Source organism: Styela clava, chromosome 15, assembly GCF_964204865.1.
Source record: "Styela clava chromosome 15, kaStyClav1.hap1.2, whole genome shotgun sequence".
Lineage (NCBI taxonomy): Eukaryota > Metazoa > Chordata > Ascidiacea > Stolidobranchia > Styelidae > Styela > Styela clava.
This window is the reverse complement of record NC_135264.1, coordinates 8,922,065-8,937,151: the sequence shown is the minus strand read 5'-3', so window position 1 is coordinate 8,937,151 and position 15,087 is coordinate 8,922,065. Positions and strand designations below refer to the sequence as shown.

Here is a 15,087-nt window from a genome sequence, read left to right as displayed (position 1 = left end):
GCACCTAATGCTCTTCATAAATAGACAATATAGTTTAAATAGCTCTTGGCCTTTCAGTGGTCTGACTTTATTTTTTATCTCTGAGTGAGTGCGTAGGACTTTGTTTTGAGTGAATTTTCTTGAAAAAAAAAACCTCATGGCTATAATACACCAGTATTTCTCATTTTTATTCCTTTCTTTAATAAATAGACAATCGTGGCAATGTCAATCCAAATGTTTTATTTTTTAATTTGAAAACTTACATTTTATGCAGAATCTTGATGATGGAGTTATACAATCAGTTCTAGCTCAGTTACATTCTTTAACTGATGAACCTATGGACAATGAACAAGTTCGCATATTTCATGGAGTGTTGAATAATATTATTGATCACGCTAAGCAGAGGAAACTACCAAGTCAAATTCAAGAAGCTGTTTATGATTTGTTTTGTAAAGTAAGAAGGGTGATTTGTATTTTGGGAGCATGGAATTTGGTCCAGGATTGTCTAGGGCAGTGGTCTTCAAACTTTTTCCATCATGGCCCACTTGGTACCGCCAAAATTTTTCTATGACTCTCGAGAAGTAAAATAAAAACAAAGTGAAATTGGATAATGCAGAAAGCAAAAATTGACAATATTGTTAATGAGACTGATGGCTCAATTTCGGTGAAGGTGGATCTCTGTACTGGTTATAAATCTTTCGCATTTTATGTAGAGTACCGGTACATTTTGGTATATCTTCCAACAGCAAGCAAATAAGATATAATATGAAAATCAGACAAATTGTATGGTAAGGTTGCACATATACTATATTAGGTGTTTGACCATACACAAATACAGATTGGGTTCATCATTTGAAGTAAAAACGAGCGAAGTCAAATCACAAATGTTTCAGAAGTTTGAGCCATTTCAGTCTGAAGCTATGATCTGGCCGTATTGCATTGACAGTGTATTTTATGGCTCTCTTGGCCAAATAGGTTCCCGATCCCTGATATAAACTAATCTTTTTCAGTTGCTTGATCCCAATAGATCAGATGCGGTATTAGGATTCACGGAGTTCGGCGACACATTTGAACAATTTGTCTTTTCATTGATGACTGGTATGGATTGTACACCTGATGATTCTGCTACAGTTGCATTTGGAAAATGCTCTCATGCCGTTTTGCAGGTAAGCACATACTTCAAATGGTATTTCACAAAAAGTTGGTCCCATATAAGAAAGATGTGTCCAATTTTAATATTTTATTATACATTCTCGAAAATTAATTAATGTTAACAGTCCATATTTTGGTCAAAAATCTTCTTATTTGTAGACATTTGAATTTCTGGTTTGCAATACTTATCTGATAGCTGTATCGAATTCCCTATTGTTAGTTTACATAAAACATATACCAGCATGCTAACCACATCAGTATTCATTCTATTATAAGATTGATGCAGTACACAAATAACGGTTATATTTATAAAAAAAATTCTCAAATTTTCCTCATGTTACGCTGTCAAGAGTTTCAAACTATTATATTTTTTCATTCAGAGTGCTCGTTGGTATCCAGAAATAATCAATGGACATAAATTTGCTGGAAAGGGAAGATCAGCTTTGGATTACTTTGAGGTAAACAAATAATTCAATATATTCATCATATATTGGCTTTTGTCTAGAATTATTTTCATCCACTCAAAATGGCTTGCTTTGAATATTGGCTCGGCGGTTGACACATTTTTCTAAGATAAGCGCTTTAAATCTGCTTATCATTGCATCTCTTATGACTCTGCACACACTCACAGTTACTAATTCTGTGTGGGGAAAATTATGTGTGAGAGGAATGTCCTGTATCTGCTTGTCAGTTACGACTTTCTCCACCATCAAGTCCATCAAGTCCATTCCGATACTTGACATGGACTGGTAACTAGGCAAACGACCATTTTATTATCTCAATATAATTTTTATGGCTTGTTTAGCTGAATTGATTGGCTAAATATTGCTCTGTTTTTCATCTACTATAACTAAACTTACTTTGAAATTTCAAGTAGTTAAATACAGAAATGTCTTCTAGAAGGTGTATGGATATCTTTTTATTCATAATTTTTTTACAATTCATGGGCTCGTTTTTGCCCCAAAAATGGGCCTACCTTCAATTCTACGCTATACAATTTTAAAAACTTATGACTGCTTACTATAAAACCACACATAATTCTGTAACTTGCGTCTAGATTCCTACTGATCTTCTGAATGTTCAAGCCACTGGAGTTGATTCACCTAATCCTACTTGTTATGATATTTCATTCATTGAATATTCATCACAAACATGGTTTGATGTGATCGGTGAAAAGGTGGGTTTTACTGCTATTAATACTTACGTCTTTGCAATAGTTACATTGATGCATATTGTATCATAGGGAATTTAAAGTACAGGCCAAAAATTGAAGCAATGCAAACATGAAAGCACTGTGTTTATTATTTAAAATGATATATTTTTGAATGGAAGATGGTGGTTAAAACTCTTCCATATTGTATAGTTATATCACTCATTTGGCTTCCAGTCTGGTGTTAACTATTTGCAAGACAGGCTAGGCTGGCTGAGAAGTGAAAGTCATAAAAAAATGACTTGAAACATTTTTTACCATTCTTTTGCATTTTTTTTTTATATTTTATGGAAAAACTATAAATTCTTTTCATAAGAAACTTCATTCTCTCAAATCAAGGTCATGCCCACTCACTCAGAGCCTGATCGAAATTATGAATATTGATAAAGTACCAAGAGATACTGACACTATATAAAATCTATTTATAAACATATTTTCAAATTTTAGGGTGCGATGAGCAACAAGATATTTTCTGTCAGTATTAATGAAAAACCGATCGCAAATCTTGTGAACCCAGTACGATACAGAATCCACACAAAGGATTCAAGAATATCACCAAAAGGTGCTGAGTGTGTATTGTGGAACGAGGTATAATAATTATTGTATTTGATAATATTGACAGAATACTGCTTATGTATTTCAGGTTATGTTATTCTGTTTAAATAGTTTAAAGTATTCATAATCATAGTATTGAATGATATCTCTATCAGCAATTTTGCATTCAAGACAAAAGTGACTTCAAATATTTTCTTATCGAAATTTTGGGAGGTTTCTAATCGCTGTTCTAATTTTTAAGATTTAAAAATTTGGGCTTCTAGAAGATCATTAGCAAGCGTATAGTTTTTAAATACTATACTTATTTCCAAGGCTTCCAAACGATGGTTAAGTTCACCAGAAACATGTACAGTTGAATATGATACAGATACTTATGTTGAGTGTGCTTGTCATCATATGTCTGTTTATGCAGCTAGAGGACCAACTGATGATTTGGCTGGTTATAATGAGGTATGTACCGTATGTTTAATAACACACTCGGGAGAAGGCATAAACAAGTGTTCACGAACAGTATAGCCTAAATATTCTTTGGTCCTTCGAATTTTTGCTCGGCCCATAACTGGGTGGATATTAGTATTGGGGACAAATTTTCAAAATTCTCATCAGAGTCTGAATTTTAAATATTTAATAATAATCAAGGTCAAAGTTCAATAGGCATAAAGTAATGAAAATGTGCATTCTCGAAAGACAAGGATGGTTTTCATATGCCAAAGTTTTTTTTTACTTTATGGCAGCTTGTAATAGTTTCTACCCATAGTCAACAATTATATCTCTTTCTTCAATTAGACAAATTTCTTTGTTCAGGCCACCTATGTTGCTTGCTTCATATGTGCTGTAGCAGCAGCAGTCACAATTCTCGGCCATCATGTTTGTTCGAGACACACTACATTTGCTTCAAAACTTATGATGCATATGTTATTTGCATGTGGATTGACTCAGGTAATCATAAAAGTGCATATAACTGATGTTTGCTCTGAACAAAGAGGTGGGTGAGCAACTGATGCTTGTCTACATCCTTGTTTGGAGAAAATACCAGTTCAAGTTCACATCTTTATCTGAAAATGGCCTAGACCAACGGAACAGAATACAAATTATGTTAGGGGAGAGAAAAGCCCACAAGAATAGCTGCCTCATTTTATTAAACCAAAATCTTATTCATTTGGCAGGAAATTCATTCAGTCAATTCATTCTGTTTGTAAAACAAACCATAACTGAGCAATTTACAATGGCAACTAGTCCTGCAATTTAATTGCTCGTTTTTATTCAGACCAGCAACAACAATACTTGTGGCCTATAGTATTCAGTATTGTGGTAGATTAGCATGTTACTCACATTCCGAACAATGCTCCAACAGTCAGGATTCTTATAATTGAGTTTTTTTTGTTCAAATTCCCTTATTGAGCTCTTGGTAAAGATAAATATGCATGCAATTCTCATGAATGCACAGTTATGTGAGATTCGCTGTCTAGCTGTTTTTCCAGTCCTATTGTTTTAAACTGCTTTGAGTCTCTTACTGTGGCGTGTCTATGGTATGGCAACCATGGCTAGTACCATGTGCGTCGTTTGGACAGGGTGCAAAAGTCTTAATCATAAAATGTATCAATAAAATTATTTCAAATTGAAAATATTTGAACTTGTTTTTTAACTCAAGTAATAACGTGCAAGTATCTAATTTCAACAACAGTCGTTAAGCATTGTCAGTTAACGACCAAGGGGCACATTTTCAAACTTTAGCATGTGTGCAATGTTAATTATTAAACAATAAACACATTTATAAATAAATTTGTTTTCCAGCTATTCTTTGTTGTAAGTACATTAGCAAGTGAGACTGCAAATGAAGATGGATGTGCAGCAATTGCAATATTCCTGCATTATTTCTGGCTTGCTCAGTTTACATGGATATTAGTACAGGCTTTCAATATTTGGAAGGTATTGTTTTATGAGCAGCCTTTTCATACACATGAATTTATATAACTAAGAAGCTGAAGTCTGATTTGATAAAAGCATTTTATGAGATGTTATTTAAGTTCACTCTGAACAAGACTCTAAGCAAACAGCCAATAGTATATAGGAGGCTGCTATTTATGGGAAAAACAGAAATCTGACTTTACCTTCTATTTTCTACATTCTAGGTATGTTTACCACACATTCTGGTTCAGCCGGGACAGTCCCAATTTTGACAAGCTGTCCTGGTGTCCTGCCCGGTAGTTTAAAATGTCGCGGTCATGCACTATGCCAGTCAAGAATATTCTTTTTATTTAATTTCAATACAAAATTCCATTTTGTTAATGGAGGCAACCCATTTATTACTGATTTGCGACTCACTTCTCAATTTTGGTGAGAGTGAAAGAGAGAGAGAACCACTATATTGTTATATCATAATTATTATATGTTTAATACATAAATTTAACATCTAGCTGTACTGCCGTTAAATTATTCAAATGCGAAAAAAGTGCACGTTTTTCAATGAGTTAAATATTGCTAAGTCTGTTATTCGAACCAATGTTTTTCCAATTCGCATTGTCCCAGTTTTTTGTTTCTTATATATGGTAAGCCTACTTCTAGGTGAGATGATGAATTAATATTTTTGCTTCCCAGGTTCTTGTGATGAGCAATGACAACACCAGTCAGATCTTGACAATATTTTTCATCATAGGCTGGGGATTACCAGCTGTAATAGTAGCATTGCATAGTATAATCATGTACGCTTTGGGATTTACCAATCTGCCACAAATATATGGAGATGTACATTCTAATGGTGACATGTAGGTGTTAATTTTACTCTTTTCGTAATTTTTTTAAATATTAGTCTGGACTCCGACTCTTACAAGAAAATCAAGTTTTGGTGAAAACGTTTACTTACCGGTATGCCTGCTTAATTTTTAGGCTATTATGAATGCTTATTCAAGTAAATATTTTTGAGTGTTTGTAGAAAATTTAAAATTTAAATTATCACCATTAAAAGTAAGAAATTACAACCTCCGACAATTGTTACTCGACTCTTTGAAATTATGAATCTCACTCTCAATCATGATTTTGATGCAAAAGAGCCAGAATAATATACATACCGTAATTCTTGAAGAATAAAATTTCATATAATAGGTGTTTTATTATGGATGCAAAAGCCGGGCTCCTAGCTGCCGTTGCACCAGCTTGCATATCAATGATGGTGACTTGCACCATAGGATTGCAATTATATCAAAGAGATAACACGTGGAAACAATATGATGATTTGTTCAGAGGTAGATTCAACCAAACAGGTAAAAAAATCTTCAACTTTGCCATGCCTGAAACAGTTGCCCATTGGTTATCACAGTTGGACTTCTTTGGAAAATTGTTGCTTATTATTTATATATTAACTTATTTTGAAGTTATTTTTGGCATGGTGGTAAAGAAAATATAAAATTTATTAGTGAGGTCAACTTGCAGACATTTGTACAATATTTTGTTCAAATTCTAATTTTTAATATCTAATATTGTTTTTTGTTACTAAGTTTGAATTGACTTTGGCTCTTGGCATACACCATGACTTTGAAATTTCAAAATTCAATATCAAGAATATTGAAAACCTGACCAAACAGTGTTAGGCTTCTAGTCAAGTTTGAGATTGAATTTGAGTCGAATCACCGAGCTAAGTCTCGCTAGCTGTTAGTTGAGTATGAGTTCGAGTAATTTCATTTACTCAACTCTTTGATAAATGGTCGTTTGGGTTGCACCTCATTGCAGGGTGAAATTCTACAATACCAAATCATTTGATATATATATACTAGCAGCTACCCATTACTTTCTTTTCAGAAATTCCACTTCTGTTTTGGTTTTTCTTTCTTTTATCATTCTCATGGCTATGGGGAGGACTCCATCTTGCTTATGGTCAGATGTGGATGTTGGTATTGTTTATACTGTTCAATATGGTACAGGTTAGTTGAACATTTTTAGTTCAAGAATTTAAATCAAGTGCATTTGAAAGTGATATTATATATCAAAATAAGATAAGAAAAAAGAATAATTTGTTTTGTACAAATATCCATATGAATGTAGACGGCGAATATCCATTTTTGCTTTATAATATAGGCACTTTTTATATGGATTGGGAAACTCTGAGGGAATACTCTTTTTGTGATATTTTGAATCAGGTTTCCGCATAGCCTACTTGTTTTACACCTGTTCCATGTGCACCTCTTGTATCACTTGTTCCGAACTTCCACTGTGTCAAGCGGGAAATGTGGGACAAGTAGTGCGTATGATACAAGTGGTACAAGTAGGACACAATATTCTCAAGATACTCCGTTCTTTGATTTCTACTTGAAGTATACTATTTTTATTATTCCAGGGTACCTATCTTCTCATTGTATATGGAATTCTTCACAATCAAATAGTGAGACCTATTAAATCACCTTATGAAACTGATGATACTGCCGTACCAGTTAATGGTAAGATTTTTAACCGATAATGTGAACGTTTTTGAAAATTTGCCTAAAATTTTTTAGTTTGAGTAATTTTGGGCCTTTACAGCATATGCAACAAGCACAGCAGGAAGTCAAGCACCATCTGTAACTGGTGATGTATTGAACAGAAGCACACAGAATCTTGTAGCAAAAGGAAAAGACCAGGTTTGTATAATCTTTATATTGAAGTTTATCTAAATTAGAGCACGTCATTTTCATTAATGCACAAAATGGAAACATTAAATTATACAGCAGAATATCCGTAGGTCAACGATATTGCACATTGTACTAAACATTAGGAATATGCATGCCATCGCACTTCTTGATTGCTGGATCGAATTCCGCATGGAGATAATAATGTGCGAGAATTCTCGTCGCTGCTGTAAAGATGGTTGGTTATAGCTTCCACCATTAAGTCCTCCACTATTAAGTCATACACCAAGAAGTGTAATGAGTTAAGAAGCAGATTTTAAATTCTTTACCCTAATTAAGTATATGGAAGTCAGGTATCTTCAATCTTTGTGCAGTTATGATCGTTTCAATACATTAAAGTTTGCTCTTAGCTTTACATGTTTTGAGATTGTTTTGTGTGAAAAAATTTAACTAAATTACAATCATTTATGTATCGATGAATTTAGTTGGAATGGAGTGGTAGTGATCCGAATTTCTCACGATCACAAGTGATGACTCGTGGAAATATGGAAGATTCTTTTAATCAGGATGATTCAGCAGATTTTGATGATTTAATGTTTGCCTTGAAAACAGGTAAATCTAAATTTTATGGAAATCTTAATCATTTTCTTTTACTTTTTTTTATTAATTTTGAGAATTCACAGATTTTTATGCATTCAAGAATTGGATCTTGGTAATTACTGAGGGAAAATTCATAGTTCAATAACTGTTATACTCAGCGATTGGCTCAACTGATACAACAACAGAACGAGAGGCTGTGGTACACCACATGATTAAGTCTCCTTTTTGACTTCCTCCTCACTGGTTAAATAGGAAAATCACATCCATTACAGTTATAGGATCATGGGAATGTGTTTTGTCTCCTATTGCTAAAATTGGAAAAATAATTCCAATTCTTTATATATTCAATCCTTATCTCTTTGTTTTCAATTCCAGGTACTGTTATTGAGCATAGTCCAGCAGAACATATACATGTATCACCTATTAAACATACTAGTCCGTTACGTGTGATTAATGACGTCATAGATGACGACAATGGTTCTACGTCATCACCTAGACATGATCCTAGCACATATCCGATCGCTGATACCCATTTATAATATCAAAATATGAGCGGAAAATTTTTTTTCGTAACGATGAAATATCCATATCGATATTGATGGATGGTCATTTTTTATACCACAGTTTATCAATATATTTACTAAAAGAAGCAAAATGTAGAAGTTTGAAGGTTTTTTTTATTAAAATTTTTGTTAATATCGAATCATGTCACATTTTTTTATTCATTCAACATCATTTTTCCAAAATACAAATCAATTCAAAATTACGGATGGCACAATGTCTTAACAGCATTACGGCATTTCAAAGCAATTGTGCTTGCTCACACTGCGGAAGAATATTCTTTAGTTACATTTTTTACTTTTATGTAGTTATTTTTATTCGCAGCTATAGAGGTAGCTTTTACTTTAAATGCTTTTCCGCTTAAAATATAACTGTTTCTATGTTGAGTATTATCCGTAGTTTTGATAAAAGGGGCTGAAAAAAAGAGATTTACAGCACATTTGGATGATTTGTTTGCGGTAATTCGTAAATTGTATTCCTGCATAGGGTCCTAGGCAAGTCACCAGTATTAGTAAATAGGGATCCCGGTCCATGGTTAATGTATATCGTCGGAGTAGCGCTTGAACTGACAATTTTCTGTCCTTCAAAGATTTTGATATACTGCACGCCTGCCAAATCTTTTTCCTCTCGCGGGCCACTTTCACGTGACGGAATCGGTCGCGGGCCGCAAACGTTTGTACCAAATATTAATACCAGATAAGTCCTGATTTTGGTGTAGGTAATTACATAATACATAAAAGGCGAGTTTATTAACATGAAATCAATCAAATTAATAATTGCCTACTGGTTACTGGGTAGGGCTGGCAAATTATTCGAATATTAGAATAGCGGTTTACTATTCGAATATCTGGTAAACGGGGCGTGGACATAACACTCTCGGGCGACCGAATCAATCATCACACAACACACTTGCCGTTTTTTGGCGACCACGCAAGAAACACACACATCACGTCAAAGTTGAGTGTTATATTTGCGTTAGTGTTTTTATTCATTCATTTTCAGTAGCTACGATACTGCTTTAATGTTTAAATGAGCATAATGTGAGTCAATGTTGCGGCAATATCAAGTTTTAGTGGGCCGTTTCGTAAAATTTGAAATACCAATACAAGTATTTATTGAAGTAACATAACGAAGATTTCTGAACGAATAGTCGATATATACTGATTTGTGACTAATTAGTAGCAATGCCATTACGGCAATTTCATCAGAATTATTGACGAATACGCAGTGACAACCTTTCCAAAATCTTATTTAACGCGAACATAACATGAACAAAAGTACAAACATAAAAAGATAACGAGTCCGGGGACCAGTACCCAAGATATTGTTGACTTTTTATTTTACGTTGGCGATAAAGACGATCAGAGCCGACACGAAAGAAAGAAATCAGAATGAAAATAATTTGCAAACTTAGGCTGCAAGTTCATTCCTATATTTGCGCTCAGCGTTTGTCCCCAATGATCGCACAATATCTTTATAGTTCGTCGAACAGAGTGCACAGTTTTGCGAGAAAAAAAAATAACGTTAATGCCCACCAGGGTGCAAGACTTGACACATATCTAATAATGAAAACCGGCATTTGAACGTAGATAGATGGCAGGAATATTTACACCAAAATCACGAAAGATACTTATGTATAGTAAAATGTATGTAAAAATTTAAAAAGTCTGCTTACAAACTTACAAACAAAAAACACTTCGGCGGGCCGCGGGTTAGGCAGCCTTGATATACTGTATTGGCATTTAGTTTCTTTTTTACTTCGTCGTACTTCGCGTTCAATTTACGTTGCGATCTGATCGTATTTCCATCGATGATTGTATTTCCATACTTACCTTGCGCATTTTTCCAATCGCGTTATTATGTTAAGATGATGATGGAAAGCTTCCTAATAATTCTTCGTCTCATTATACACTTCGAAAGCAGGAGCAGAGATAACAGAGTGATAAAGTAAGAGATGTACCGAAGATAACAGAATTTGGAGCTAGGATATATTATACTGAGGATCCAATATCATATGCATTACTGCGGACTCAAATGCGCGTATGGTTGTTCAATGACGTCGGGAAGCAGGTAGAAATGAAGCACTTGCAGTTTGGCAGGACTGTTTCTTGCCCACCCCACCCCTTGGTATAAACAGCTAATGAGACATCGAAAAATGCAGTTCTTAAGTTCGTGTTGTGACTAGATAATAAGAAGCGACCAGGTATGAAAATAAAGGTGATTTTATGTTCTTTACGTCATAGAAACTTTAGAAAAATCGTAATCCTCGTCCTCAAGTTCATCATCGCCATCTTCCGGATCTGATGTTACAATGTGACCTCGTCTAGTCATGTCTGTTATGTATCTGGAAATGATGCCTGAAAAATATGTTCTAAGTGTGATGGTATTTAGTTTTAATGGAATTGTTAGGGTCTTGAAAACGTGAATTGAATTATATTCAAAGGATATTCACAGACTGACATGATATAATGGCACTCGTATTTATAGTTCTGCATTGAATACACACGGAACTAACACCTGCAGTATATCTAAAACTGCTCTATGACGCCCGATCTCCCATTTATTCTACCACTGATGGCGTGTGTTAACTTGGTCGCGAAGATTCATAACAAAATGAAATCAAATGTTCGAGATAGTAAATCTCAGTTGTGTGTATATCAGATGTTGCATCGCGTGAAATTTGGTCTCTGGATAAGTAGAAATATTTCTATGCTCTCCAAATGCAGTTTCCCCCTCTACTCACTGTGCTTACTTTCAGACGTTCTGTTTCGAAGGTTTTTGCCCTTTGACCACGAAGAACAATTGACGTCAGGTAATCTGTCTTGTTGCGGTTGTGCAGTACGTGCATTATCACCCTCATCTCCACAGCTATTCAGTGATTTTGAGTGATTTGAATCTTGGGTGGGAGGGAGAATTTGTATTTCGGATAGCCTGAATAAAAAAAAAAATAAAGGCCAGTTTTTGAAGTTCTTTTCAGCTATCCGCGCCACTGGGAATCGAGATATTTTTACGGAGTTACCTAGAGAACGAACGACTAACGAATTTCTTGACTTTATTCTGATCTAGCGAATCCCTCCGAAGACTACAGAGTACAGTAGAAATATTTTGTTTGGCCCGCCGATGCGTGTTTATTTTAATACCAAATAAACGATATATATAATATCCACCTTTTGTTATCCTTTGTGTTTGCTATCTTTTTGTCTATTTGTTTTCGTTTCTTCCGTCGTTTTCCTGCTGAAAATAAGCAAAGTACAACTTTGATAACTGGAAGCTGTTTGACTCAATAATTTAGACATATATATATATATATATTTTCATATTTTTACTTTTTTTTACTTTACTGGCGCGGTGCTGATTGCAAGGCTATGTGCTATCGCCCAAGAGTTCTTCATGTCATGTAACAGTGCTGCCAATTTTGTAGGTTGAGTTTGAAAACGAAAATTGCGGGGGAATGCGTTTTTACGAATGGTTTCATTTAGGGAATCAAATATAGGGCAATCTGTGGAAAGTAGAGTTACCTTTATCGCGACTTTGTTCCTCCGTATCTGAGCCACTTGAATAATAGTGAACTTGCTTTCGATATTTCTTCGATCGATCAAGAAGCGTGTGCGATGACTCTCGTTCATCATCAGCATCATTGGCTCCACATCGACTATTGGGACAGTAATATTTTTTGGATTTGTATATCTATGTATACTCCCATATAATACACCAAATTTCAAATGCCTAAATAAAATTTAATTATGAAAAAGCTATTAGACTTACGAGTGGGATGAACCATTTGAATTAGTAGTTGAAGACACCAGTGGGTCACTGATAGTGATCGGTGGCAGCATACTTCTACGTGGTGACGTCTTATTTTTCACATGCTGATTTAAGTCTTCTTTTACTTTAGTTTTAGGTAAACGATACTTGAGCGGTTCTAGTTTTCGTCTCTTGGGGAATTTTAAATGGTCGTCCTGGACAGAAACGAATTCCTTTGCTGTTTTGGCATCGCCGTCTTTTGCTAACGAAACGTCATTTTCATTGGTGGACATGGTAACGTCGTTGGGCAATGTTTCCTCGGCGGAATAAAAGTCATCTTCTGACGGACTTTTTACGTGCTCCAACGGTTGTATAGGACCAGATGTTGATTCCATTGGAGGGCAAGGTACATCTGACCTCATATCGATTGACTCTCCTGTTTGCACGGCGAATTTTCTTTCTAGAAATATCAAGATACATGGAAAGTAATACACAGAACACACACAACGATTGAAAACATTCTTAAAAAGACTTTTTATTTCGCATAATATTGGTATAACAGTGAACAAGTTCAATATACCACCCCAAAATACCTGCGCTTGCTTCAAAAACCTATCAAAATCGAAATACCAAGTCAACATGTATATACAGCGTTACTCGGGTTTCTAATCTTTTTTTGAAACAGAGAATTATGCTCGGCGAGGGGGAGGGGGGAGAAGGTAAAGATGTCAAAAATAGACAGAGAGAGGAATAGTAGGAGAGCCCACAGTCACTCGGCGTTAATCAGTGGCTACTTACCTTTGGAGTTAGAATTTAAAGAACCGCTGCCGATTTGACTGTCTTCGTTGTTTTTTTCGGCTTCAGTTTCTATATTTTTAGTTTTCTGTGAAAAAATATTCTGACGCTTTGTGACGTCACCATTAGATTTCTTTTTCTGATTTTCAAAAAATTTCGTTGAAGATTTTGTTGCAATTTTCACAAACTGCTTCTTTTGATGTTGCTTAGAAACAGCTCGTTCTACTTGACTGCTCTCAGAAGAAGATGCCGTTGGCGCGTGCGAGTAGAGCATTGACTTTGAGATACATTGTGGCGGGGTTGCATTACCTCTTCTCAGTGACTGCAGTGACTGAGTAGTGGGCAGGGATTCAACTGTGTGTGTGTACCGGTTTAGAAAACATGGATCCCCATTCTTGATCTTTTTGCCTATTTAGTATAAAATACGAGATTCCCATAAGCTGTGTCAAAAACAGCAGTTTTGCAATTTGAATTAAGCCTTCTATATTTTTTTGTTGGTCAATGAGTTTTGTACGGTAACCCAATACTCCTTGAAAAACCATTGCGCCTTATGACAAATCCCCCATTCTAAGCAATTTATTAACAGTGCACCTTATAACCCGATGCGCCTCATGGTCAGTAAAATACGGTACAAAGAATGTACGGTCAAGCCACGATTTTTTGCAATATTGTACTTATCATCTGACACGCTTACCTTCTACGTTACTGAAATTCTGAAGCTACCGCTGTTATAGCTCACTGCATTACTACTGAGAATATTACAAACATACGTACCACAAGATATTAAATATTACCTTTTGACTTCATGGCCGGTAATAGAATTCTTCCCGTCTCACTTGGACTACAGACTGGCACAGGAAGCGCAGTACTGGATGAATTCTGCAATAACTTCTCCAGCGATGTAGCTTGTAAATGTAGACAATCTGAAGATAAAATTTTGCCCGAGTTTTTCAATAGGAAATCGTTGTTCATGTTGGTCCGCGATTTTTTTAAATGCGGCGAGCTGGCAACACTGCTCATAAAGTCTTTTGCGTAAGCTGTAATGTTGAACGGTTTTCTTTTTTTCTTTCTTGGTTCTCTTTTTGGCAACATTTTATAGGGATTTTTAATTTCTGATTCAGACTGCTCCAATTCTATTCGTGACAGCTTTGCGTAAACTCGACTCAAACCATCGTTTAACAAACAGTAATCACTGCCAAGCGATGGGGGCATATCTCTGAGAATTGTATCTGATCGCGGGATAGGGACCAGTAATCTTTGTTGTCTTCCGAAACTCGGCTCGCTGTAGGTACTGTCCAGATGCCGGTTTTCCAGAGATTTGTTTATGGCACACAACATACTTTTTGGCGTGACCGATCCGAAACATCCTGATAGTCTTCCGCTATGCGTGGTTTCTTTTTGCATCGACAGCTCGGGTAATTTAAATTCCATTCTCGACTTTGACAGCAAATATATTAAAACGAAATTAGAATTATGAAGGTACTTTCCAAACAATAAAGTATTTATGACGTCATAAAACTATTATAGAAAACTGAAATATTTAGTCCGAAAGTTTCACCAGTTTATAACCCTTGTTAGTTTTATCGAATACAAATCAGACGTTTTGGAACCTTCCATGCTACTGTACACCCACATGTGTCTTGAATAATGTTGGCGTACTCTTTTTAAACTAATTTGCAAAGGGTGAACTGTGATAAATACATGGACTATCAGTTTAACAGTTTTTACACCAGTTATCAGTTAAAATTCATAATGGGTGTTTCATGCTATTTCATTTTTGCCTATCAATAATCGCCTCGGAGCGAGGTTCTTTCTATTTAGGTTCTAATAAGCAATCCCATGCCTGGTACAGCCGAGTAGAACCTGCCGCTGTTTAATTAAGAACCCCTGATT

General features: G+C 35.3%; 2 protein-coding genes across 5 annotated transcripts in view; one reads left to right on the top strand and one right to left on the bottom strand.

Annotated features, from left to right (window-relative positions):
* LOC120334577 (adhesion G-protein coupled receptor V1-like) overlaps positions 1-9,044 on the top strand; it is a 61,964-nt gene extending 52,920 nt beyond the window's left edge. For both annotated transcript variants that reach the window (XM_078120479.1, XM_039402082.2), the window contains exons 75-89: positions 254-433; positions 990-1,145; positions 1,512-1,589; positions 2,189-2,308; positions 2,789-2,929; positions 3,209-3,346; positions 3,701-3,835; positions 4,691-4,825; positions 5,495-5,661; positions 5,999-6,156; positions 6,692-6,813; positions 7,227-7,326; positions 7,409-7,506; positions 7,980-8,106; positions 8,470-9,044. In XM_078120479.1, the coding sequence (XP_077976605.1) occupies positions 254-433; positions 990-1,145; positions 1,512-1,589; positions 2,189-2,308; positions 2,789-2,929; positions 3,209-3,346; positions 3,701-3,835; positions 4,691-4,825; positions 5,495-5,661; positions 5,999-6,156; positions 6,692-6,813; positions 7,227-7,326; positions 7,409-7,506; positions 7,980-8,106; positions 8,470-8,633 (2,019 nt within the window). In that variant the 3' untranslated portion in view covers positions 8,634-9,044. The remainder of the gene's footprint in view (positions 1-253; positions 434-989; positions 1,146-1,511; positions 1,590-2,188; positions 2,309-2,788; positions 2,930-3,208; positions 3,347-3,700; positions 3,836-4,690; positions 4,826-5,494; positions 5,662-5,998; positions 6,157-6,691; positions 6,814-7,226; positions 7,327-7,408; positions 7,507-7,979; positions 8,107-8,469) is intronic.
* A 1,765-nt stretch (positions 9,045-10,809) lies between these two features.
* Positions 10,810-14,640, bottom strand: LOC120333896 (uncharacterized). Of its 3 annotated transcripts, none has more exons than XM_039401289.2 (7): positions 13,989-14,640; positions 13,198-13,602; positions 12,421-12,859; positions 12,174-12,307; positions 11,823-11,889; positions 11,399-11,586; positions 10,810-11,012 (listed from the first exon to the last, which is right to left on the bottom strand). In XM_039401289.2, exons 1-7 carry the CDS (start codon positions 14,623-14,625, stop codon positions 10,888-10,890), a joined length of 1,995 nt encoding a protein of 664 aa, XP_039257223.2. In that variant the 5' UTR covers positions 14,626-14,640; the 3' UTR covers positions 10,810-10,887. The 3 variants fall into 3 exon arrangements, with proteins under 3 accessions (XP_039257223.2, XP_039257225.2, XP_039257224.2); XM_039401291.2 differs by having other exon boundaries at positions 11,408-11,586; XM_039401290.2 differs by having other exon boundaries at positions 11,823-11,886.
* Positions 14,641-15,087: the final 447 nt, after the last annotated feature.